General features: G+C 41.6%; 2 protein-coding genes across 4 annotated transcripts; both read right to left on the bottom strand.

Annotated features, from left to right (window-relative positions):
• Window positions 1–294: 294 nt before the first annotated feature.
• On the bottom strand, window positions 295–15152 carry kif7 (kinesin family member 7). Of its 3 annotated transcripts, none has more exons than XM_087170908.1 (20): window positions 15076–15152; window positions 9777–10169; window positions 9259–9456; window positions 8705–9104; window positions 8253–8600; window positions 7688–7880; window positions 7396–7563; window positions 6962–7120; window positions 6474–6619; window positions 6178–6299; window positions 5884–6039; window positions 5572–5777; window positions 5176–5373; window positions 4576–4701; window positions 3962–4138; window positions 3044–3259; window positions 2579–2785; window positions 2110–2308; window positions 1785–1946; window positions 295–1034 (listed from the first exon to the last, which is right to left on the bottom strand). In XM_087170908.1, the coding sequence occupies exons 2-20, from the start codon at window positions 10105–10107 to the stop codon at window positions 640–642; spliced, it is 4107 nt and encodes a 1368-aa protein (XP_087027034.1). In that variant the 5' UTR covers window positions 10108–10169; window positions 15076–15152; the 3' UTR covers window positions 295–639. The 3 variants fall into 3 exon arrangements, with proteins under 3 accessions (XP_087027034.1, XP_023251509.1, XP_023251510.1); XM_023395741.2 differs by lacking the exon at window positions 15076–15152 and adding an exon at window positions 12015–12100; XM_023395742.2 differs by lacking the exon at window positions 15076–15152 and adding an exon at window positions 11256–11985.
• A 2300-nt stretch (window positions 15153–17452) lies between these two features.
• LOC111646247 (fibulin-7-like) lies at window positions 17453–24008 on the bottom strand. Its single transcript, XM_023395695.2, has 8 exons — window positions 23820–24008; window positions 21345–21504; window positions 21071–21241; window positions 20394–20519; window positions 19314–19511; window positions 19078–19215; window positions 18699–18834; window positions 17453–18501 (listed from the first exon to the last, which is right to left on the bottom strand). The coding sequence occupies exons 1-8, from the start codon at window positions 23886–23888 to the stop codon at window positions 18138–18140; spliced, it is 1362 nt and encodes a 453-aa protein (XP_023251463.1). The 5' UTR covers window positions 23889–24008; the 3' UTR covers window positions 17453–18137.
• Window positions 24009–25763: the final 1755 nt, after the last annotated feature.

Genomic DNA, 25763 nt, shown 5'->3' on the forward strand with positions numbered 1-25763 from the left:
TGTTATCCACACTCCCATCTTGTACCCATGGGTGTACAGACCAGCTTAAAAAGACAGCAAAAGCCATCACTTGTATTTTTCTTTCATCTCCTTGTGTAGTTTTGGATGCTGGTGGAAAAGTGCTCCTGTGGAAAAACTATATAGTCAGATGCGATCCACACAACGCCTACAGCAATCAGAGTTGACTGTTGATTACAGACCAAATCTGCAAAATCATTTCCCCATTCTTGTGTCACAAGCACTTACACAACTTACACCTTTTACTTAAAAAGAAATTAAAAAACACAAGCCAGATGACTGTGGAAGGCAAAAACAATTTAATATACTGTAAAAGGTCAAAATACTTATACTTGATTACAGAGCAAGAACCTCAAATTGTGATGATGCAAATAATTCACATCTTTTTGACTTTCATGGTTAAGACCATATTCCTACCAGTTACTGTATGAAATGGAAACATAAAGTTTACTTTAGTGAAAGTGCTTCGTGTAAAATCAGTGGGTGTCCGTTTTTATTACAAAACTTTATACAAGTACAAAAATTGGAATACAAAAACTAAAAATGGATAAAATATCAGTCTCTCAGAAACCACAGAACAAAATCTAAGCGAATGGTCTTAAAGTAACAATACACTGATTTTCAGACAGGATTCTTCCGTACATCAATTAATGCATTGTTTGAAGTCAGAGGTCCAATGTTGAGGCTGGGGCGACGTGACTCCCGGCGAGATTTAACCATAGGCAGGGATGTCTGCCCGGCCCAGGACCCCATACCAGTTTGAACTACGCGGTTAACAGGAACGTCCCCAGCGGCTCGAAGCCACAGCTCCTCCATGACAGCCGGTTCCTCTATAGGAAGAGAAGAGCGTCTCCATGTGGACGGGAGTGGGGTGTTTACCAACTCACGCATTTCCTCCCTAGACCTAGGAGGTTTGTCAGGCAGTCCCATGCCTCTGCCTCCTGGGCTTTCCTCCGAGCAGCGAGTCAGCTTCTCCATGCTGCCGGTTCCTGCTGGTTTACCATCAGATGCCACGACTGAAAGACAACACACGTCAACAGGATTACCCAACAGACCTGAGAGCTTACTCCAGTCTTACTGAATATCAAAGGAAATTGGAGAAGTCTGAATATCTGGCTTATGGATGACCTATCACTCCATCATGGAGTAGCATTCACGCTAACTGATTAGTCGATTTGACAGTAAATTAATCAGCAACTGTTGAAAATGGTTTTGATTCTCTGGTTCCTGCTTTTCAAATGTGAATATTTTTTGGCTTCCTTAGTCTTATCTATTTGTAAACCTATACCTTGGGCATTGCAAATTATGATGGGCATTTTTTAATGATTCTGCCCTTTTTAAAGACCGAATGACAAATTGATTAATTGAGAAAATTATGGACAGATTAATGGATAATGAAAATAATCAGCAGCTGCAACTCTAATGGTGCTGTGGTTATCTAACCATATGAAAAATTCCCTCAGGTCTGTAGCAGCAGGCTATGACTGAGCTGGTGATAAGGCAGCACAAAAATAGAGAGGACATACAGTGCTCGCTGAGAATCTATGTAAGGATGATTTGATTTGATGTTCACGGAACTCTGTGCAGTGGATTTGCCTGAGGATATGTAGAAGGCTATTGGCAAAGTAAATACTTTGATCTAACAATACATTGTTTTGTATTTATGTCTATTGCTTGGTGTTTTAAAAGTGTGATTATTTTTGACAATGTTTGCTCACTTGACATTGTTGTAGATGAGGGCAACCTCAACAATCTTCTCGATTTACCTTTAGCATGCTCCTTTGGCTGGCTGACTGAACCACAGAGCTCCCTCAGTTTGTTGCTTAGTTCCACATTAGCTGCCTTGTAGTGGTTAAGCTCCTTGCTGAGGTTATGGATCCATCCCTCATACTGTCGCTGCCTTCCTGCCAAGCCCTCGTCTATTTGCTCTGAGGGGGCGGGAGGATACAAACATATAGTTGAATGTAAAACCACAATTACTATTACTGCTACTTATCAGTTCTAATGACTGACTATGGAAATAATCAGATGAAAAGAATATAAAAATGTAGAGGATATGCCAGCAAGTAATTATTTTAGTGTGAAATGCACCTCGACACTGCTGCAGTAAAAGCTGTACGCTTCTCTCATGTTCCTTCTGCTGCTGCGTGAGCCGGCGATCTGTGTCGAGTTGCGTGCGATCAAGGGCGTTCTCCAACCACTGCACCAGCCTCTGCTGCTCGTCTAGTTGCATTTCCAGCTCGGCCAGAGCAAGCTGAAGCTTCCGCTCTTCCTCACGCAGCGACACCACCTACAGAAAACATCCACATCATCACTCTCGGCATAAAGAGTCTGACCTTGTAAGGTCTGATACAGGTCAGGTTTCTTATGAACATGTGTTGCTATGACTAATAACTTTGTTTGATACTATTCATGTTTAAATCACATTAGTGTAGTCGTAGTGTAACCGAGTAGCAAACCTGTCTGCTAAGGTAGTATGGTATATACAGCATTTTGTAATGCTGAAATAGGTGAGAACATGGTGAGAACAGTTGAATCTCAGGTTGGTGACAGCACAGACCTTGTCAAAGTACTTGCACAGCAGTGCTCTGGTCTCGGAGGCAGACAGGTAACTGAGTTTGGCCATAAGATTCATCTCCCACTGGGAGAGCATACTGGCAGAAGCCCTCAGCTGTCTCTGCCTTTGAGTGATGGCCTCATTCTTGTACTCGATAGCTGCATCCAGAGCCTCGATCGCCTCATCCAACTGGAAAAGGGTTCGCTCCTCCTAATAACATCAGAGGGAACAAATGGGCTTAGTGAAAGTTTGAACACAGACATTCAGGCACAGACAGGTATTATTGCAGTTTTCATTGGGGACTAATTAGAGCCACATGTTCTTGCTTGTCAGAATTCCTGCTATTTCCATGCGAGTGCTCAATGTGTTTGCAGCACAGCAATATCTTGCTCAATTTGAAGTATTTTTTAAAATCTTTTTCTGTCGAAGTGATTATCAAGATGCTTGAACCCCAGAGTAATATCTGACCTCAGGTGAGAGCAGGTTACCCTGCCGCAGCTTATCGTCCAGCTCAACTCGCTGTTTAAGCAGCGAATCTTTCTCTTGACGCAGGTTGGAGATCTCTTGGCGGATTTGTTCAGAGTCTTGAGCGCTGCTGCTGCGAAGGAGGCCGTTCCTCTCACTCAACTCGTGCTCAAGTGACTCAATACGCCCGGTGAGTGTCATCAGGTCCTTACTCAGGGCCTGCAGGGAAGATTGAGTAACTCAATTCATTTATCATATACCTTTTAGAAAACCATATAGTTCATTTTCTACAACTTGTGTTTGTGTGTCACCTGTAAAGCACAAAACCAGTATACCAGACATATCAAACTGATTCTATCACAAAATACATAGAGGGTTTCTCAGCTTCTTCTCAGAGTTCAAAGTCCACTTGTAAACCTCAGGTAGTGTACAGTAAATAAAAAGAGGCCAATCACTTGCATTTGAAGAGCTAAGCGCTTAGTGTGAAACACTATTTTGTTTGATTTGTGAGATTACAGTTGTTTCAAAGAAATACTGCTGCCAACAGAAATATGATTAATGCAGTCATATGATGGAAAAATTAGGCTAAATCACATTCTTGACAATATTTGTATCTATCACAAAAGTGTATTTCATTCAGTTGAACTCTTCTCCACACGTTTCATCTTGATGGTTTCTCCTGCATAAACAGATGTTTTTTCAACTGTGTGATTTGAGAAAAACTTTCCCCCCCCAAGAGCTGCAATTATATGGCTCTTCACTACTGTGGTATATTGTGTGTTTTGTCAATGAACCATTACAACTGAATCCTCTCCAACAAATCCAAGGCTGCCTGTATGTGATCCGATAATACCTTCCCTACTGAGACACATCGAGGTACCTCTTCCCTCAGGTGTTGCAGTTATGGCGGTTTGTTAATACCTGACTGGACCGAAGCCTCTTGGTTTCCAGTCCGCTGCGTTCCTGCAGCAGTGCTTCTTTCTTCGCCAGGATTTCCTCTCTTTTAGTCAGCTCTCCCTCTAGATCTTCCAGCCCTCTCCTCTGTTCCAGTACCCGCTCCATTTCCTCATCCAGCCAGCGTTTTTGTTCTTCAATCTTCTGCTCATCGTAGTAAAGCACGGAGAAAAAGTAAACACACAGACACACACTGCAGCAGTCATGATGGAGTGTTACTGTATTACCCGGAAAATTCATAATGTTGTCCAATATTAGGCTGACATTGATGTATTTTCATGCATTACATTACCTCAAACAATATTTTGACATCTTAGAAATGTTATTGCCAGCTCAGAGCAAAAGTACTTGGTAATTGTGTGCAATTTACACATTCATTTATCACCTTGTACCCAGTATTTGGTTATTACACTGCACAAAAGAAATGCTTGTCAAATTTCACAAAATCACGGCAATAAAATGAAACAGCTTAGCCAGAATCATGTCAAACCACCTCATCAAACTTACAAGATCTTTAAATTAAAAATGACCCATTGAAGCACAGTATATTCAATATGCAATGAATACATAATTTGTTGCACCTGTTGCTCTTCCAATGAGATGACGGAGCCGTTACTGCCGCTGCGTCTCTGCCTCTGGAAGGCAGCGATCTCCTCTGTCTTTATCCTCAGGATCTTCTGCTGCTGCTCGTTCTTTATCTCGAGCTCCTGTAGGGGAGAAGATAAAGATGAATCAAAAGTAAATGAATGCCTTCATCACTTATGTACTGTTACGTTTTCCTTAAAATCATTCCCATACATTAGAACTTTTTTATGTACAGAGGTAACAATATATATTTTCAATAATTACAGTAAACTCTAAGAGAAAACAGCTTAGTTCTAAAAAAAGAAATAAAACTTCATCAGATCAGAAATCTCTGCAGTGGCAAACCTCAGCTATAAATTCAGGTTGAAGCAACATGGGATTACCATCTATCCCGTCACCACTAATAAATTACCCACCAAATTAATCACTACACGAGTCTCACAAAGACTGATTCTCTACTAAAGCAACAGCACTGTGTGTGTCACTTATTACTGATGTAAATTTCTTAAATGACACTTTTGCACCAACAATGGATAAAGGAGCCATGTTTGTTTAATCATTGAAACAAATACTGATGCCACTCTGCCAGTGTGTACCTTGACTCTGTGAGTCCTTCGTTGCATCTCGGTCTCCAGACGTCGTTTCTGCTGACTTTCCTGACGCAGCCGCCTCTGCAGCTGCTCCTGCTGCTGCCTCATAGACTGGACGCTGCGCTCCAGCTTTAACACGCGACGTTCACTCTGTGCAGGCAGGTTAGCCAGACGGGCAGTATCCCTCTGACGCTGACTTAGAACCTAAAACACGAACATAAAGATTTTCCCTTTCAATTGTAAGAATATTAGAATATTAGTAGAAGTGGTTTGTTGTTAATTATATATCAGGGAAACAGTCATCAAGCAAGAACATGCCTTAAAAAAAGTGTCTTTGCTGCACAATAGCTATCTATTGCCTATGTGTTATTATATGTGAATATAGGAGTGTGACAATCAAACCTGCACTTTGCTCTGAGCTGCAGCTATCTTCCTGCGACATTCCTGTGCTCTGGTCTTGTCTGTTGCGCTGATCTCTCTCTCTTGCCTCTCTAGATCCTGGAGCTGTCGTTGGGCCTCCTGCAGCTCCTGCCGAGCCTGCACAGCTTCACTCTCCAGTGCCGTGATCTTATGGCTGTACTGCCTGTTCAGAGCCTGAGCATCCTTGCCTAAAACAAACCAAAACCAAAAGCAACTGCTTTACAAAAACACAGAAGAGAACCGTTATTTGGAAAAGGTGCAGCTAAGGAAGGGTAATGTGGTGGCAAGTGCTACCTGTTTTGACCAGCTCCTTGATGAGCTCTTCCTTCATGCGGATGGTGACAGACAGCTCCCTGATCTTCTGCTGCGCCTGAAGTAAACCCCACTCTGAAACGCCTTCCAAACCTTTCAAGCTTTCCCGTACAGATACTTCCCCAGAGCTGAAGTTGGCTGCACAGTGATTTGAGAACATACACAACAGGTCAGTAGGGTGGTATAATGAGGAAGCAGACAACAGTGGGGTTAAAACGCAGAGTAACTGAATATAATAATGATTAATTCAGGTGCATCTGACAATTCTAGACTTACATGCTTTTCTGGCTAAACATATGTGATGGTCTGGCTCAGGCAGCTGAGGTGCTGGCCCTTTACCACCAGTTGCTAGTCCTCCCGACAGCATGTCCCTTTTGGTCCAGGTCAGATTCACCTGCCTAGCAGAATCATAGACATTACATTATATACAATTCAAACATAACATGAGCACGGGTGCAATGACATTAACCCTACACATGAATGATTGGTCTTTAATGTGTGCAGTATTTATTTTATTTAAGCTCTATTTAAATAGTGTAAGCTATGCCAGCTATGATTTCACCACAACATACTTGCGTCTCCCCTGGCTGAAGTTGGAATGATAGCTCTCTTCTTCTGTGTCTGGCATTTCTGCGCCTCCTAGCATCTCCTGCTCCTCACAGAGGTTACCATCCTGATCACCACAAGGCCCATTACCAAGGTAGCCCACTGGACTCATCTGTGACCACACACACAAACCCACATATCTACAAACAAGGCTAAAACATATTCTGTAACATGATAGTAAAATCAAGATAAATTACATTGCACTTTTTATGCATCTTAGAAGAGATTTTCTATTTTTTCTGTATGTGGGCCTTTTCTTTATATGATCACACTCAACTTTGGTATATGCTCATCCCAGTAAAGAACATGAACTCCTGTTTCTTACTACTGGAGATCCTTTCAAAGTGCAGATTTAAGTACTATTCCTGTTCAGAGAGGGACACATTTAAATCACTGTTTTACTTTCAAGTCCACAAAAACCACAGGCTGAAATCTAGCTCTGCTGGTTTGTTACCTGTCTGTATGAGCCTCCATTTTGACTGTGATGCATGGAGCCCATAGGGGCAGTGTGTGGCCTCGATCTCAAGTTTAGGCCCAGGCCCATCATCCCTTGAGTAGACAGCTGACACTGCAGCTCTGCTATCAGGTCCTGTTGCTCCTGCAGCTTATCACTCTGAGACAGAAGGAAGACAATCAAATAAAGTATCAGATAGTCAAACACTAAAACATGCAGTGCAGGTTCGTCCATTAAACACAAAATATTGAGTGTTATGGCAGTTTTCCATCAGGGTGAATATCTGTACTATGCAATGCTGTGACCTATGCCCGCTTATCTTTAGCACATGACCACCTTTTCGGAAACATGTAAACATTTTGAATTTAACTTGGATTTTGCCCAAAAGAACATGCTATTCTGTAGGTCCAATCCAGAATTAAAGTGCATCTGACCTGCTGCTTGTATTGCTCCATAGCATCCTCCAAAGCTGCTAAAAAGTCTGTGTTCTCTCTCTCCAACCGCTGAACCTGTGCTTGAAGCTGGACAACGCTATCCTCCTTCTCTCCGTCCTTCTCAGTTTCATGCTCGTTGCTCCACCGTTCCTCTGCAGCCTCTGGGTCCTGGTGATAAACCCCATTTATAGACATATTAGTACTGCAAGCCTAAATCTCTAAAAGGGGTCTCTTAGGAATAACTTAAGGAATAATTTTTAAATATTTATTTCAGAGAATGAAAGAGACTCACCTGGTTCCTTACAGTAGGCCTTCCCCTCCTGAGCGCAACACTGTCCTCAGTGGAGCTGTTCTCGATACCACTGTCTGGTCCTGAGGCAGTGGTCAGTCCGCTCCGTTCCTCCTCCACCGAGCACAGCCACTCCTTCACTCTCAGACTCTGTTCTGCAGTCAGAGCCCCTTCACTCTGCAGCTCCCGCAGTAACCTGCGATATATCAGCAACATATACATTCAAGGAAGGGTTAGGAAAACCTATGACAATTTAACCGAAAACACATGTCCGAGAAGATGTGAGGTGCAGTGAGGCACACTTACTACCTCATTGGCCTGAGGGACACAATCAACTCTACTATCATGGAATTGTGTGATGTGAATTCTGCATATGAGCAATAATTCACAAATTAACGTACCACTCAACAGTTGAGGAACTGCAACATACACTAACCACGATATCCAAAATACATGCGATAAATTTTATTACAAATTTTAAAAACACGTTTAAGAGGCTGTTGCACCCTTATGGCACAGATAAAATTATGTAGGCAAAATTTAACAGGATAATTAAATGAGCTTTAACCTGTAAGCAGTGTCTGTGCAAGTCCTGTAGTGAGCACTTTGAGCTTGAAGTCTGCTGATGTCTCCCTCTCCAAGTCGTGGCCGCCTGTTTGGATCAGCGTGAGAAATGATGCGGGTCTCTGAGCGCTGGCGGTTTTCGAGGGCCCTGCGAAGGGCCTTGATTTGTTGCTCCAGCCCTTCCACACGATCAGGCTCACGCTTGCAGTTGACTGTTGCCCGGTTCTGAATGTTTCTTGCCCTTGTGGCATAGTTTAGTGTGTTCAAACTCTCATCAAAGTCTGAGGACGATGGGCTGATGCAGGCAATCATCAGCGTTTTTGAATTTCCACCCAAAGAGTCTTTTAGGATCCTAGGTGAAAGGAGGATTATATAAGTTAAACCAAAGTGACATTTTACACCAATTTCTTTAAGAATGGTATGCTAAAGTATCTCATGAACTTATTCAAAATGTACCTTGTGATTTTAGAGTCTCTGTATGGTATGTGAGAGCCTTTCCTCTTGGGGTCCCCCAGTGCCCCGATAACATTTCCCAGGGCCAGAAGACCGCTGTTAATCTGGATGCTCTCCTTTAGTCTCTCTCCAGTGTTCCCTGTCCTTAAGATGCGCTCCGACCCTGCAAGGTCAACAAAGTGGAACTTGGAAGACAACATTTGTGGTCCAGAACTTGCAGCAGTCCCGTACAGCCGTGAAATTCCTCGACGCTGGTCCATGTACACGGTAAAAATCGTGTGCGACCTGCTGGAGTTTGGATTCATCTGGGTTGCACCAGTGTGCCTGGCAGTGTTTCCTGACTCTAGTAAACTCAGAACCTCATCAAGACCCTCCACTTCGCACTCTTTGACGCCACACAAAACTATGAAATCACACACACAAATATAAAATGTAAGTAAACATATACACAAACCATTTACAAGTAAGTAAAAATACTGGCATAGATATCACAACCACAAAAATATGCTTAAAAATAATATATGTAACAGCAGAATGAAGAGAGTGGTATTACATACCAATGTTGCCTTTATCCTCTCGGATGTGGATGTCCTTGCTGGCTGTCTCCACCTCCAGTAAGTCCTTGAACTCCTCTTTGTAGACCTCCAGGTAGGAGACTCGGACAGAGAAGTCTGTGAGGTCATTTTCATCAAGCAGCTTGAAGACATCTGCGACAGCCCTGGGGATGATTCCCTGCTCCTCATCTCTAAAGGAACCTATGAAGTCAATTAAAACACAATTAACTGCATGCAACTGGTTTTGTACACTAAACCTTGGTTAGAGCACAGTGCTTTCTTTGTTTAACAAGTCAAACTGATCATACTTTCTTCCTGGCCTTGTCCTATGCAAAAATGCTGTTGAACTCTATGAAAGTGCACTGAAAGGTGGACGTTAAAATTCGCAATCGCAGGTCAATTTTTGATACTGTGTGCATAATCACAGATGTGAGCACATCTGACCACACTGTTGGAACCACATAGTTTGATACTTTGAATTGGAGAATGTAATACAAGAAAAAAACAAATAAATAACTCACAAATATTTGCTTCTCCAATGGTGTAAGTCTTGCCTGAGCCTGTTTGCCCGTAGGCAAAAACTGTAGCATTGAAACCTTGGAAGAAGGCATCTATGAGTGGCTGGACAGACACAGAATAAACCTCCTCCTGACAGCAGGATTCTTCAAATAGGAAGTCACAAAGGAAATGTCTGTCATGGCCCAGAGTAACCCGACATAGTTCAGGGTCCACGGTGATGCAGCTCTCATGGCAGTGTAGAAGCTCTTTAGGCAGCAGGGGGCGCACTCGAACAGCTACTTGCACCGCAGAATAATCTCCTCTGCCTTGGCCACCAGGCACTTTGGGAGACATTTCTGCTACGCTGTTGGAGCTCTCCCGTGTTCTTCTGTTATGTATTGATCATCTTTGGGGCACTGCAGGGGATGAAAAAAATCATCTGTCAACAAAGGTTTTTGTTCAACATCTCACGGTATCTGGTTTAAAGGTGTAATAAGACCATTACTGAGGATGTGATTGATTGTATGATATGCAACGAACCAACTAGAAGCTCAAAACACACTTTATTTATTTTTTACAGATTTGCATGAAAAGGTGCTTGATGAGTCTATCTGACATACTGAAAAAGTACAAATAAACAGCTGAAGAAGCTTATTCAATAGTCTCAAAAGTAACACCAAATATTACAAGAAAAAATAAGTAACTACTTTGTCAGATATCTAGGCCTTTTTCTAGTTTCATAACTAATTTGTTTCCTAATTCATTTGTCATTGTGTGAAAAAAAAAAAATCACCAAAGGAGGGAGCGGAGGAGATGAGAGAGAGGCTGCTGGATGCACAGGAAGTGTCAGGAGGTGAGCTCCAACAACCGGTTGCTAAGAAATGGCTGATCTGGCACCAAATCGACTCACAATCATTCCACGTAAGCGCTCAAAACAACACATGAAACTTGTTTGTTGATTCTGAGGAAGCTTAGGTATCTTATGGTGGAGCTAAGCCCCCCAGGACTGTCTTGTAATTCCAACGCTGCACCCAGGGATGATAAGCAATTCTTTTCCTTATAAAATAATCAATTTCTGCTGATCAATTTCTCCATTAAACAATTAATCGGTCACTGTAACATATGCAGTTGAAAAAGGCCTGACACAATGTCCTAGGGCACTAGGTGACATCCTTAAATGTCTTGTTTTGTTTAACCACCAGTCCAAAATTCCTACATATTCAACTAACTATGAAAAAAGACACAGAAAAAATGCAAATCCTCACATTTGAGAACCATCAAGTGTTTTGATATTATTTACTTGACAAACGATCAATTATACAAATTTGTTCCCACTAAATTTTCTTTCAAATCATTAATCAACCCATCGTTGCAGCATTAGTTGGTTGCAGCCCTGGATGTGACAAATAAATTATAGTTTTGAATTTTGAGTCTGTTGACACAAGTGGGACTGCAGGCACCACAAAAGGTGATACAACGCTTTATTGCAAACAGGCACAAACCTTAAATTCAGGCAATAAGAAGGCTTCAGTGATGAGGTCTAACTTCAAGGATGAGCATGTGATGTATTTAGGATGAACGTCTGGACCTCCTCCAACAGCAGCAGCAGAAAACCACGTCCCTGAACCCTGCACCGTGAAGTTGTAGCTACACAACCCCTGGATGGTCTTCTGTCTACTTTATTTTAAACACAGACTTTGGTACGCCTAGTTAAACGACACTTCAAACTTCAGGAGATATACTATTAACGACAATTGTTACTATTATCAGGACCGAGAGACAACATGGATAAAACTCGTGAATTTACAGAAAATTCTAGTTTATTAAAGGAAACCTCGGTTAACTTTGGCTTCATATGTTCATGTGCTCATGCTGTGTAAAGTTAACTTATTCTGACCATGTTAGCAAGATAACGTTAGCTAGCCGTCGTTACCACTGTTTAATAAAGTAACTAGATATTAAATGTGTTAGCCATCGTTATCCATTAGAAAAAACACACATGTTGGCTTCTTCTTAAGCTTGTATAACAAGAAGGCTCCCGTATTTAACACGCTCGTTAGGTCGCCTGTTTCCCAGATAACTTCAGCTAAGCTAAAGTTAGCCAGTTAGCCAGCAGTCCAAACAACAAAACCAAAACATGAGGATGAGGCTGGATATCGACATCTGGAGGTGCAGCTACAGTTTCTCGTAAGAAACGGGTAACGCTGACAGCATGCAGACCGGGTGAAGTCTCCTAACCACTAACAGTCAACACTACTTACTTTTAATGAGGCAGAAGTTACTCCATGGATTCAGGATAACACTGGAGTTTTTTTTTTTTTTTTTCTTTTGGAGAATGGAAGTTGAGGGGCAGCAATGGGGAGGAGCCGAAAGTCTGGGTTTGGCCTCTAAAGAGCCTCATGGCTGCAGAGAACCAGTGATTTATAAATCACATTGAGAGTATCTTAACACTTTTGTACAATAATCGTGATTTAAAAAATCCTGATTTGTAAATGCCCCTCTTTTCTGCATTTGTTTTGCCCGTTGCCTGTTTCTTACTTAACAGCATAACTTTACATGTACTTGGACTATACAAGGTTATATCATCTAATTCATTCATGTCGAGTGGAAATGAAAGTTTTTACAAAGATCTATATTCAACAGCGCTATCTCATCACATGGTCATACTTTTTGTAAAAATCAATCACCTTTCCTCAAATCAGCATTTAATTCTTAGTAATTCTTTTAGCACTGATCTACATAATATAAGTACACTGATCCGATCAGTAGATCAGTGAATAACTTTCTCAATATCTTCCATTTTTGTTAATAGTTAATCCTTTCAAGGTTGCAGTCTTCATCAAATAGCTACTTGATGACTTTTATGTTTTAGACAGTGAAATAAGGTTACAGAATATTGTATTTATATCATTTTTATTCAATGCAGCTGCAGGATTTAACATAACACAGAGAATGATCAGGTGCATAATAAACAAAGTGAACAAATGAGCTGCAGGAATATTTAATAACTTAACAAACTGTATTTTATTCTAGTCAGAGCACAAGTAAATGCAGTTTTCTAATAGAGGAGCACCACTAACACCCCTGAAATGGGAGAACAGAAAACCAAACTGATAGAGGTCATTCTGTGCATCCATAAGTGGCAGCACAACCTATTTGCAAACCTTCACTGCATCAGATGTAAGGGCTGCATGTCTCAGATAATTCATACATACAGTTTGGCACCTGTACAACACAGGATTCCTTCCACATTGCCTACACACCAGGTAAGATTTAATGTGTAAAACACTCATTCAAAATGAATACTAGACAACTGAAACACACAAGATGACGTACCCAAACAACCAAGCAAACAAGGAGTGTTCCAGCTGTCTCCACCTGGTTTACACTATTAGGTTTTTATTTGTGGCTAAAAACCTTTCGACTGGGCTCAGAGATGAAAGGCCATTCACTTTAATCCTCCTTCACCTTTCCAGTTCCAGATCCAGCAGACGTTCAGATCCAAAAGTGGATTGAACAGTTTGAGTGGGTTCGTTGTTATGACTACCAAACATCAACATGTAAGTGAATCATGTTCACCACTAAGGACTTGAAATGTAGAATTCTACTGAACATATCCTGTGACGTTATGGCAGCTTCCACTCTCATCAGTCTCAGTCATAATGTCCAGGGATCTTTCCAGCCTCACACTCAGTTCTGGTATAGATACATAATGAATCTGAGACCTAATTTTTTTTTTTTTTTTGGCTAAGACACATTCATAAATGTTAAAAACCCTGTTTCATCATCCTTACAGACCATGACATGTCCATGTCAACAATAATGAGTCTCTATATCCAAATGCCCTTTCCACATGTGGGTAGAGATTCTTCAGAATCTAAAATTATTCTGTTTTCATTTTCACCTGCACAAGAATAAACACAGTCGACTCAGCAATGCACTTTTTAAAAACAAAAATAAAGATGACATTTTTAATGACTGTTGAAGCTTCATCCTGCGCACACAAGGATCATAAAATTATATGAAAAAATACTAATTGAACACACCCTGTGCGAGAGCCATCATACATCATATAAAAACACTGTTTTACATACTGTATGTATATATATGGCCTTTTTAAGAGTCATGCATTGCAGCTGTATGAGATTTGTCAGTTCTGTCTAGATCTAGATGTCAATCAGAATGTAATCTCTATAGCACAGATGACCCAATGAACACAAAACCATGACTACTCAAAGTTTAACATGTCACCAGTCTGGACATTTTAATGGTAAATGAGAAGAAATACTTGTCTTTGTGCCATACCTGTCGTCCATTGTTTATGATTATGAAGAGATCTTGATTATTGTCTGTTTTCTTGTTTTATACCAGTGTGTAAATTCTCCCAAACCCTGCTGGAAACATAAGAACTTCACAAAACCCCACACTCCACTATTGATTTGTCCCTACCTATCATCACCTAGCTTTTGCCATATGAGGAGGCATGTTCTTGCACAAAAGTATGTGTACATCATCTGAGACTGGCTGACATACTGTTCCACGACGTGACAAACTTTGAATGTGGAAGGCTAGAAATGAAAGCCAGGCCTGTGATTGGTCATGACAACATAAATTATATAATCAGGGCTCCTGATGGGTTATAGTATCTTATTGAACTTATTGAATCCTGTGCAATATGATAAGAGAACAATGATGTCCAAGATAAAAATTAATTAAAAATATTAAACATTTCATCAATGAGGACGGCTGAAAAAGGACACATTATGCCCAGTGGTGGTTCTATGTTGTATGGTGCACTGGGACAATACCCCCTTCATTTCACAGTATTATGAATGAATTGTGGTTTATTTGGCAGCTTTTGCATGCATTTTGCTAATTGCATTAGTTCTGCACAAAGATAGAATTGCTGCCCATGTCGCCCTTTTGAATCCGCCAATGGTTGAGGACAGGTGAGGATAATAATAATAATAATAATAATAATAATAATAATAATAATAATAATAATAACAAATTTTCTGTCCTCCATATCACATGATTCACTTCATTCATGATGTTAAGTGAAAACAAAATGCCGCCAAAATGCCCTGTAGTCCAGCTAGCTTTGTTGAGCTAGCTGGACGACAGGGTCCACCTGGACTTACACCTGTTCTGTTTCTTCCTCGTTGGTGGAAATCGTGGAAATTCGGAAATTCGCACGGCGAAATCGAAACGAACGGACGGACGTACGAGTTTCGTGAACGCAGCGTTTGAAATTTTTAGTATTTGAGGTTGTTGTTGTTTTTTCACACACACACACACACACACACGAGTGTTATAACCTACCTCAGATTCGATCGTACGCCTCCGGGTTGAAGATCGGCGTCCTTCCTCTCTGGACCAGCTTCTGCGCTGTCAGCTCTCAGACTCTGAACCTGACTCACCTGCAGCAGGTGTGAATCAACTGACAGGGGACACGTGGGGCCTCATTTACCAAAGCCTTGCGTAGAATTCACACTGAAACGTGGCGTAGGCTACGCAGAAAGCTGAAAAGATGCGTACGCACTAATATAAGAAATCAAATATAAGAAATCAGATAGGTCCTGCAGATATTTTTGAAAATATCTCTGTTAAAGTTTGTTCTAATACCAATTATATACAATCACAATAGATATAGATATAGACATAGAGCGCCTGTGCTGCCCCGGACAAGATGCCACCCTGGGCGGCTGCCCATGTCGCCTGTACCTAAATCCACCATTGATTATGCCAATCATCAAGTAAATTCTAAAACCATAAACTGGTTTCATCAGTATGAATCAATAATCACATCCTCAGTGCATATAGTGCACGCACACCAACACATTAGACATGATGAGCCTCACTAATCAAAAGCTTTTGTAACAGCCACACAACAAAGGCAGTTATGACCTGTTTGACTGTAGTGGCTATTAAAAGAGGTTACTGCTGGGGAAATCACAGGTTATGGCTTCAGTGTCAACTGACTTTGAGTGTGCAGCATGTATGATCTGTGATCAGCAGGGGGCAGTGTTACATCATAGTTTGAAAATACACAGGAACACTCACACATGGGTTTTCATTCAAGACACAGACACAACAGTAAACTCACTTGGGAATCTTTAACGGGACAATAAATGAAAGAAATTGAACAAACATAGCAGGGAGGCAAAGGAGCTGCATATCCTGCTAGTTTAACTTTAACTTAATTCAAGGCTCCTGGCAGGTCTATTTGACCCTCTCCCTCCCTCCTACACTGAACTGCAAGCCCACACTGAATGCCACTGAGCCAAAGTGACTTTTGCGTCCAGTCTGCAGTGTGGGGAGCCTCTGCAGACCCAGTCACACTCTCTTTTGATCCATTAAACTCCAGATGAGACCAAGGTATTTCCTTTCAAAACGAAGTACCAATGATAACCCAAGCTGCTGTCAAAGAGAGTGTGGTGGTTTCTTAGGATGAGATTAGGATATTGATTTCAGTCCCTTACACACTGCCAGCACTCATTAGGAGGGGTTTTTATCTGCACGGTGTGAATCAGCCACACTGGAGAGAGAGGGCTGTAAAGACAGGACGGTGGAGGTGGAGGAGTGGGGACAGAAGGATGAGAAAGTGGGTGTAATATGATAACGTAGAGGAGGGGAGGAAAAGAGAGGACAGTGAGGTGAACAGGACAGACAAAACATCAGACTCCAGCCCAGGTGCTCTCACAGGCCGACTTTCTCAGAGTCCAGTTTGTATATATAAGTGGGCACCAGGCTGAACCTTGCAGAAGCTATTCAGAGGTACAACACAGAAGGGATAAGCTGCAGATGAAAGGGAGTTGTAGAGAGGACAAGAGTAGAAAAGGAGCAGTCTGGATGAACCTTTAATACTTATTCATCACCTCTTCTGGATCCCTCAGGGACAGACATGAGGATGGCCTCCAATTCAACTCCACTTTTTCCATTAAGACACAAGCGGGAGAGACTGAGTCATGAGTAGTCAGAGGTCATATTCTGTGGTGCTAGCAAAGTCTCTTTTTTAATGCAGGCTGCACCCCTCCGCCAGTGACTGACTGGCTCGCCTGAATCGTCTTCTATTCAGCCTTCTCTATTCAGCCATCACTCTGCCTCCCTATCTCTATGCATCTTTTTTTCTTCACTCAGCGTGCAGTCTTGTTTTAGGACCCCGTGTCTAAATCTCCCCCGCCCCCTCGGTGGTGTCGTCGGCGAGTCTCAGCCAGAGCCCCCTCTGCAACTGGAGACATCCTGTTTGTCTCCAGTGAACCTTCACTTTACCGAGGAGCAGATAGGCGGCTGGTGCAGCACAGAGGTGACACATTTCATCACACTTCTCTGAAACTTCACAATTCTTCCACATACACACCTTCCCTGTGAAAGGAAAATGATCACACATACGTCACTTGCTTGCAAATTTCAAAGTTAAAGTTATTCATGCACTGTAGGAACACAGTGGCTCTTTTCAGCAGCCATGTCTTTGGCTGCCTGTCTGCTGAACAGCACTGCTCTGTACTGCAAGAGCTGAAGTGTTTCTCAAACAAGCACAGATCACATATATCACTGCTTATATATATCTGACTGCTCTTACAGCATATTTCAGTGGGAAGAGCATAAAATGTAAACATTCAAATTGTACCAAACCAATTAAAAAAAAATAAAAAAATTTCTGCATTAGCGAAAAAAAGGAGACCAAAGTTTTTTTTTTTTTTATGGTTTACAGGGTGTTTTAATGATTGCACTGGAAAATTTACTGAAAACAGAATATAAATAATACATGATAGTAGAAAGGATTACAAAGTCTTCACACATCATGATTACCTGTCCACGATACATAATATATATATATGTCAACATGGCCGGACCATCATTTTACAAAAATAGCACTTTCTTGGTGGACGTTCTGGTTCAGCTTGTTACAAGTGTCCTTTAGCTGAATGCTGGTTTATTGTTTGCTGCATCGTGCCATTCCCCTTTTATATCTCCTACACTCATTTCTATCTTTCTGCAATAAATACGTTTTAGGTAATCCATACAAAACTCATGTTCTTATACTTAAGCCACCTGAACATACTCAATATGCATTCCTTTAGCTTATTACCAATGCCCCTGAAGAACCTGTATTCTAAAACCTTTATTGCATGCAGCTGTGCACGACATGTGTTGCTCTGCCACGATGTTATGCTTACTTTACTACAGTTGAGATCTGGTGGCAGCAGCTCCTTTTGCAACAGTACAGGTGACTTTAAAGATGGCCACCACAATACATCAGATTATCACATATCCGTGACTTTGTCCTTATAGCTAAATCCAAGCACAACAGACTTTTGTTTGGCCTTTGTGCTCTAAGAGAGTTTCCACGTTCATCCTTCGTGAACGTGTTCATCCTCTCTCTAGAACTCATACTGGGAAACAAACATGGTGATCTTGGTGATGTACCTCCCCAGCTGGACGCGTTTCTCCAGCTCGCTCATCTCTACTTCTGCCTCCAGAGTGGCAGGGCCCTGCACCGGGCTCACCAGCATCAGCTGACCTGTCAGACGGTCTGAACGCTGGACTGTGAAGTGGCGCCGAGCTTGCCTTCCCCCCAGCAGGGAGAAGCGGAGCGTGTCACCCATTGGACGCAATGCTGAGACCCTGAACATGACACGGGGAGCTGACAGGTTGGACACAACAGCCAAGTAATGGTAGGAAAAGGAATTTGGGGCCTGAGAACACGCCTTGTTGTCCACAGGACAGGGGTTACGTTCACAACGCCTGGAAAAAAGAAGAACAAATGAAAACTGAGGAAGATGTAGTTGTGTTAAAACTTTGGAATCAAATTAGTTTTTATTTGGTCTAAGACTTGGTCCCAATATCTACTTGTTACTGTGCATTTCAAATGGAAATCACATTTATTGTACAATGTGGAGTGAACTGGATATAAGAAATTCATGACTGAGGATAATGCTCACATAGGTGACGTCTTGACATATGTTGCACTAGGGATTTTGGGGCAGTCCACACGGACACACTGGAAACCACCATATGTATTAATGCACATCTGGTCCTTTGTGCAGTTGTTTTGTCTGGTTGCACACTCATCAATGTCTGTGAAAAAAAACATCAACACAGTGAGACATTTATTTAAACAGAAATATTAGTTGGAATATCATTCACACTGTGTGAGTAATTTTTTGTGAAAGGGTCGTTTTTGATGTTTTATCAGCAACATTCACTATGCAGAAGCTTTCTTGGGAATACTTGATGTAATGCTGATAGCAGATTTCTGAAATTGAGTAAATTCAAAGTGATTGCAAAACAAAATGCAGACAAGTAAAAACATGAGTGCACCTTTACAGCTGCGTCCATCGCGGGTCACATTGTATCCAACAGGACAGGAGCAGCGGTAACCTCCAGGGGTGTTGACACAAGTATGTAAACACAGTTTCCCAGCCTGGCCATTATGGAACAGCTCGCATTCATCTATATCTGAAGTGGACAACACAACACACACACACACAGTTAGCATCCTATATGAAAACACAAATGTGTATATATTTTAGTTACAGGGCAAGTATTAGTCGCACCAGTGCAGGTATTGGTGTCCCTGCCAGAGATGGTGTACCCTGGCTCACAGGTGCAGTGGGTGGTTCCCTGCACTATAGTGCAACGTGATGGACGAACAAAGGGCCCAGTGGTGGCAGCTGGCAAAGTAGAAGCAGCAGCAGCAGCAGCACCAGCAGCAGCGGTGGTGGCTGCGGAGGTGTTTGTCATGGTAACAAAGACTGAAAGGGAAAGACAGGAAAGAGGAGAAGTAAGCAGTCGTGTAGGCTGTTTTCATCCCCTCCTGTAATATCTTTAGAGCGATAGGTCTGTATCTACCCTGCTCATTAATGGACATTGAGTGAGCACTGAAAAGTTTTTCAACTGTAAAATGTCCTGAACTGTCAACTTGTCAAAATTCTTTACAAACCAAATTTTATTAGAAATGTTTATGTAAAACTGACTCTTCGCCATATTATTATTTGGCAATATCAGAACTTTTTTCTGCTGATTTGTCACCATGCACCCATGACTGCAGAGCTTTGAAACTTCTCAGATACTACCATTCGTTAGGTATCATTAGACAGAGTGGGTCTATAGTCATGAATGTGACATGATGGACGGTTGGTTGCCCAAAAAAAGGTAAATAAAGCCAGACCTACAGTAACAAATTGCATATTTGCATGGAAATGTTAAATAAATAGAGAAAAACTAAACTATGTGGGCTCCAGAGATTCACAGTCACTGTTTGTACATTAACTCCACCAGCCACATCAGGGAGCAGACCGCTGCCACTCAACCAGGACTGTCTTAGACTTCAGGCTGGAATTCAATAAAACCCACACTGCGGTATGTAGCACTGGCTTGTACTGGCTAACCAAAACACTGGCCAATGTAATCTCCTTTAACAGGCTGGGAGGATTTGGATACCAGCCTAAAAAAATATGCTCTGACGAAAAGTGTTGTCTTAAATATAGTCCTATAATATCAAATATGCAGTAACTTTTTGAGCAGGCTAAGGTGCATGAAGTGTTAGTCGTTATCTAAATGTGAACAACAGTAAGATGGTTAAGTAAAACTATATCTCCATCAGGCAGTGTGTGGTCTGGGTATGTCATTCCTACATGTTGGCAGAGGGCTCTGACAGGTAGCTCCAGCCCAGCCTTTGGCACAGACACAGGAGAACTGGTTCACCTCATCCACACACGTCCCGCCATTCAGGCACGGAGAGGACGCACACTCATTGATGTCTGAGGGAAAAGACAGACAGGAATGGTTAAACGAGGAAACTCCAGCGCTATGTTCGAACATGCAACCAAATATCGGTTGACATCATGGCATATGTATGTGGTAGAGAGAGAGAATGAGAAAAAGGCGGAGCAGATGAGCTCACAACAGGTGCAGCTACAGGGGAAGCCTTGCTAGATAAAACAGCCCTTTGAGTCGATATCTCAAAGTTCACAAGCTGTCAGAGGACACTGAGGTTGGAATATCGCATGTCTCAGCATTCAATAAGCTCTCTGGACAATGACCAAAGTACATAAAGGCGAAATGTGATCATGCTTCACATATGAAACATATGCACAAAAAGAGGAACAGCAATAGAGAGCAGTAGAGGGGGAGGTTACAAAGAGGACGATGACAGCGTTGTAAAATTGATCAGTGGGTTAGATAACATGATAAGAGACGGTCAGGGTGAAGAAGAGGAGAGAGACATTGGTGGGAAGAGGATGAGGAGACAGCGGAGAAGGTGACGATCCCAGCAAGGACAGGTAGCAGAGGATCAGTGCCGGTCTCTCACCTCGGCAGGTGGGCTGCTGGCCGCTCCAGGTCAGGCTTTCCTGACAAACCCTGCTCTCTGATCCAACCAGTTCATAGCCAGGGTCACACAGAAAGTGAACCTCATGGCTCACGCTGTGTGACTTCCCAAGTTTTCTTCCGTTGATCGGTGCGTCCAGTTTTGTGCATGTGTCTGTTGGAAAAGCAGAAAGTGATTTAAAAAGAAAATTAAAGAAGAAGAAGAAGAAGAATAACAGGCATTTTAACATTTTAATATATCAGGATGTTTTGCTCACTGTTGATGGCTTTCGTCAGCTGCTTCCCTGCGTTGCTCTGCAATAAGTTTATTTTCTTCTTCAGGTTGCGTAGACTCTGCATGTAGGAGGCCTCATGGGCTGAGAGCAGCTTCTGGACCTGCTTCAGAGAGCCCTGTATTTCCTGCCTGCTAGGACAGTCCTGGAACAAAACAGAGACGGTGACTCATTTTTCATGAATCCACTGACAAGAGATTATGAAAGAAAGAATTTTTATTCTTTGCTACAATGGTGCAAATAAAAGTGTAGCCAAGTAATTATAAGTTGTTTAAATCCAAAATTGTAGATATGAGAAGAGCGTGACCTCTGTCAACACTACTTCCTTCTAAAGCTTTACGAGCGTTTAAGCGTGTACTGCCCTATGCATAGTGTTACCACGTGGATGTTGAAAGCTACAGAGCACTGTTTTGCTTTAAAAGTTGTTATAAGTTTTTTTTTTTTAAAAAGGAATGCTGTTTTTGCTGAATTTATGAATATAGAAGAGCTTCTCCTCTGGCTCATCTAAGTTAAAAATAGATATTTGTCAACATGAAAAAGAAACCACAAGTGTCAGAGATGTCATTGATGTATTAGCTGGGGCTAAACTAACTTTCTGTTCAGTCATGAGACTCAAAGTGATGCTAAAGATTTTTTTTTTTTTACAACCAAAGAATCTTTACAACGTATAGAAATGTACTCGCACCACAAAAAAGGTTTCTTATGTTAACCACACATTCGCCTTTTTATCACTGAATCATTGTGCTGCACTTTTATGATTCTGTCTGGGACTGAAATTTCAGTTCTCAGCCACAAGATTACTTCACATAAATCACACGTCCATGTGCTTTCTGTGCCCATAATGCATGGATACCAAATGCTAATCTCCCTATTGGTTTACCACACCTACTGTATACTCATTACTCGATTAAGAGTAAGAGCAAGAGCAAGTAGACGCTTTAATTAAGAAGCACATTTCAAAATGAAATCTTAGTTGTAACCAAAACAGAGTCAGTGAATGAAAGTGTGCTGAGGAAGTGCACTTGGAGACCCGTGCAGCACAGAGGCTGGGCTGTTATATGAGGGAGTAAATGCAGTAGGATCTGAGTATGTTTTCCCACTGTAAGTACATTTGCAAGCAGGAACCTCCTTCTCTCAAAACTAGATACTGTAACTCAGTCATAAACACAAAAACAGACTCTGAAAGTAACCAGTATACTATTCTTGCAATATATATATATAAGGTTATGTAACTGCCATGTGTCATTTTAGGAAAGAGGGCAATATCAGCAAAAGTTATTTAGCTTGCATTACAGGTAATCACTTGCTCTATATGATGTGGTAAATTTAGTGTTTCGGGGTCAGTCAGTCGGGTAGAAACGCCCTCAGCATAAACATCACCTGTGTTACAACCCCCACTTTCTATTGGCTGAGAGGAGTGGCAGCGACTTGTTTTCTACCCACGTCCTCTCCCTCATTACTCTCTTTCATTCAACAGCGTCATTCTGTCCTGTCCTCTCATACATGTTTTCAGACAACCAATTAGTGTTTTCTTCCAGCAGGAGTTATGTAACAAGAGTCAATATTTGTTGAAAACACCTTTCTGATTTGGACCAAACTCAGGTTTGGAGAGACTTCAGTCAGTCTGGGGGTGGGGTGGGGTGGGGTGGGGGTGGTAGCTGGTGTTTATAGTGTAGTTGTCAAAGACCTCTTTCTACCTGTGCTCGGCGACATTTTACATGGCTTCATGTTAACTGGGTGATGTTACCATAGTGTGTAGGAGGCATGCAGCATGGGAGCTCAAGATTACAGTACAGTTCTACTAAATCTAACCAAGACTTGTTGTTAATGTTCAACAATTCTGAAACAACTACATGCAACTTTGAACATCATACACTTATACTCTCACACATCAACATACATATAAAGGCCTAAACCATCACACTGTCACTCTTACTAACTTTTATGTTGCCCATCTCTGAGTAACGCATCAACAAATACACACATGCACAGACACAGACACAGACACAGACACAGACACAGACGCAGACGCAGACACAGAGATGCATGACAAAAACCAAACAAAGATTTTGTTCAGAAGATTTGCAGTAAAGCACAGCAGAGATGTGCTGAATGTATTAATATAGTGGATCTGGTTCCTGAAGCTTGTGCGCAATGTGAGGGTGACTCAAGGTTTTGTCTATCAAAATTTTTTCACTGTGTTGCTAAGCAAAGACATTCACAGTAGAACCTGTTGTGTACTTCAGAGGAGAGGGAGATTATTCACATTTTCAAATACTTTTTGAACCATGCATCACAGTTCTGTAACCCATGAATCAATTCAAAAGATAAAATAGAGCTGTCTTTATGAGTGTGTCAAGGCCTTAGCTTTCTGAAATGATGTCAGTCAAGTCAAGGTATCCTACTGTGACTCTCATTCATTCATCCGCTCATTAGCCAAGGACATTGTGTTGCACTTACCTGTCCAAAAATAGGACGGAATGAACAGGAACACATTAAGGTGATGACAACTGCAGCCGACACAAACATGTTTCCGCTATATACTGATCCACTGCGCAGTCGATGGTCAGTCCTCAAATGTGTTAAGAGTTGCAGACAGTGTGAACTTTGAGTGGGCAGCCCTCAGTGAGTGCAGGGACTCCAGGTGAGAGAAAAAAACCACAGTTGGCTGTGGAAAAGCTGCTGCAGCGAATTGCTGCGGAATTCTGGGTTTAATCTTCAGGAGCCAATCAGGGAAGGACACTGTGACCACATTATTATAGCTTTACTTAATTTGGAGCACACTTCCTCTCAAGTCAAAGCAGCTTAGTTTATATCTTGTTTACTGAGAAGTGGAAGAAAACTGAATTTCTCTGGATCAATATCATAAAACAGCATGAGATAATAGTCTGTCTGAAGGACACACACACATATAGCACTCTGGACACTTTGTGTTTCTTGCAAAATGCAAAAAAAATCAAAAAGAACTTCAAAACTTAGGATTTGAATCTGCTCTGGCTGTTTGACAGGTTGGTCTTTTAAGACAAAAGAATTGTTATGTTTTCATTTGTTGTTTGTTTTGTTATTTGTTTTGTTATTTTCTGATGCTGCTTGTTTAAGGGAGTAATAACGATCACCAGACAATATAATGAAATATATATAGATGAGCGACACATAAATCTTCTAATTTACAGTATATGCTGGAAAAGTTACTGATATATTCACACACAACTTTTTTTAAACATTACAAAGCCATTTAAATGACTGATTTGTCAACTCAACTTGAAATCAGAGTGCTGCATTTGCACCAGTGATGGACAGACAGTTCATTGCCAGTGATGGACAGAATCTGCAGAGAAGCTGTGCCCTCTACAGGAATATATGCATACATGCATCCCTGCACTGTACATTACTTGGACTGAACAAAATAACACAAATTACTCTTGGGTCACTCACAAAGGGCCATACCTGACATAATTATTATATAACAGTGGTCATTTTTTCCCTTCATATTACCAACAATGGGGATTAACAGCTGTAAAAACACTAATTCCCAGATTTTTTTCCCAACCTTATAACACCACCAAATCAAAAGAGGAAACTATAGCTGTTTTTGAACTCAGCACTTTTCACAGTTGACACATCATAGCTGAGTTATGCAGTGAAATATAATAAAAATATTATCATTTAGATAAAATGTGTCTAAGTATGAGTTTGAAACTTAACTATGCTGCTGTAAAAATATCTATCGAGCACATGGACTTTTGTCCTCGGTGTGATCTTCTAACACTCCTGTTGTTCAAAGAGTCATGACAGGCGAAGCTGCTTCTGAGCTCAAGCAGCAAAGAGCTGGATTTGGATTTACCTGAGAAATCATGGTAGTGGGTGGCCCTGTCTGACTGAACCCAGAACAGACTGTGTGCACAGCTGCCATTTGCCTCAGCAGGGTCACACAGTCCTTTACTGATGCAGCAAAATCAAAGAGATAAGAAATAACCGGTCAGACTGAGGACTGAGTCCTCGGTGCAAAATACATTCAGCCCACAGGGGAGAGAAATGAGTGCATGTCTATTGTGTCGCACAGCAGTCATCTTCAGACACTGAATCATCCCACAATGTGCAGATCATGATTCATGCTTCCCACACCGAGTCTAAACAGACACCCAGACAGCTCCATGCTGTCCCTTTCCAGACCTATCTGATCATTTAGCACAACTTTAAGTTGTGCCACATCATGTTCTGCTACTCTTTAATATGTGATAAAAACACCACAAACACATTTAGCTTAAAATGAAAAGGACCTACACCTCAGTCTGTCCTCGGCTCGGTAATAAAGCTTTATCTCTGGTGAGTCACCTGAATGATCAGTCCCTCAAAACAACTTCCCCTCATTTAACAATGATGAATGCTCATGCTCAACCATGC

This window comes from Seriola lalandi, unplaced genomic scaffold (genome assembly GCF_002814215.2).
Source record: "Seriola lalandi dorsalis isolate HSWRI2012SDOR001 ecotype SW California unplaced genomic scaffold, Sedor1 jcf7180002054968, whole genome shotgun sequence".
In the NCBI taxonomy this organism is placed as follows: domain Eukaryota; kingdom Metazoa; phylum Chordata; class Actinopteri; order Carangiformes; family Carangidae; genus Seriola; species Seriola lalandi.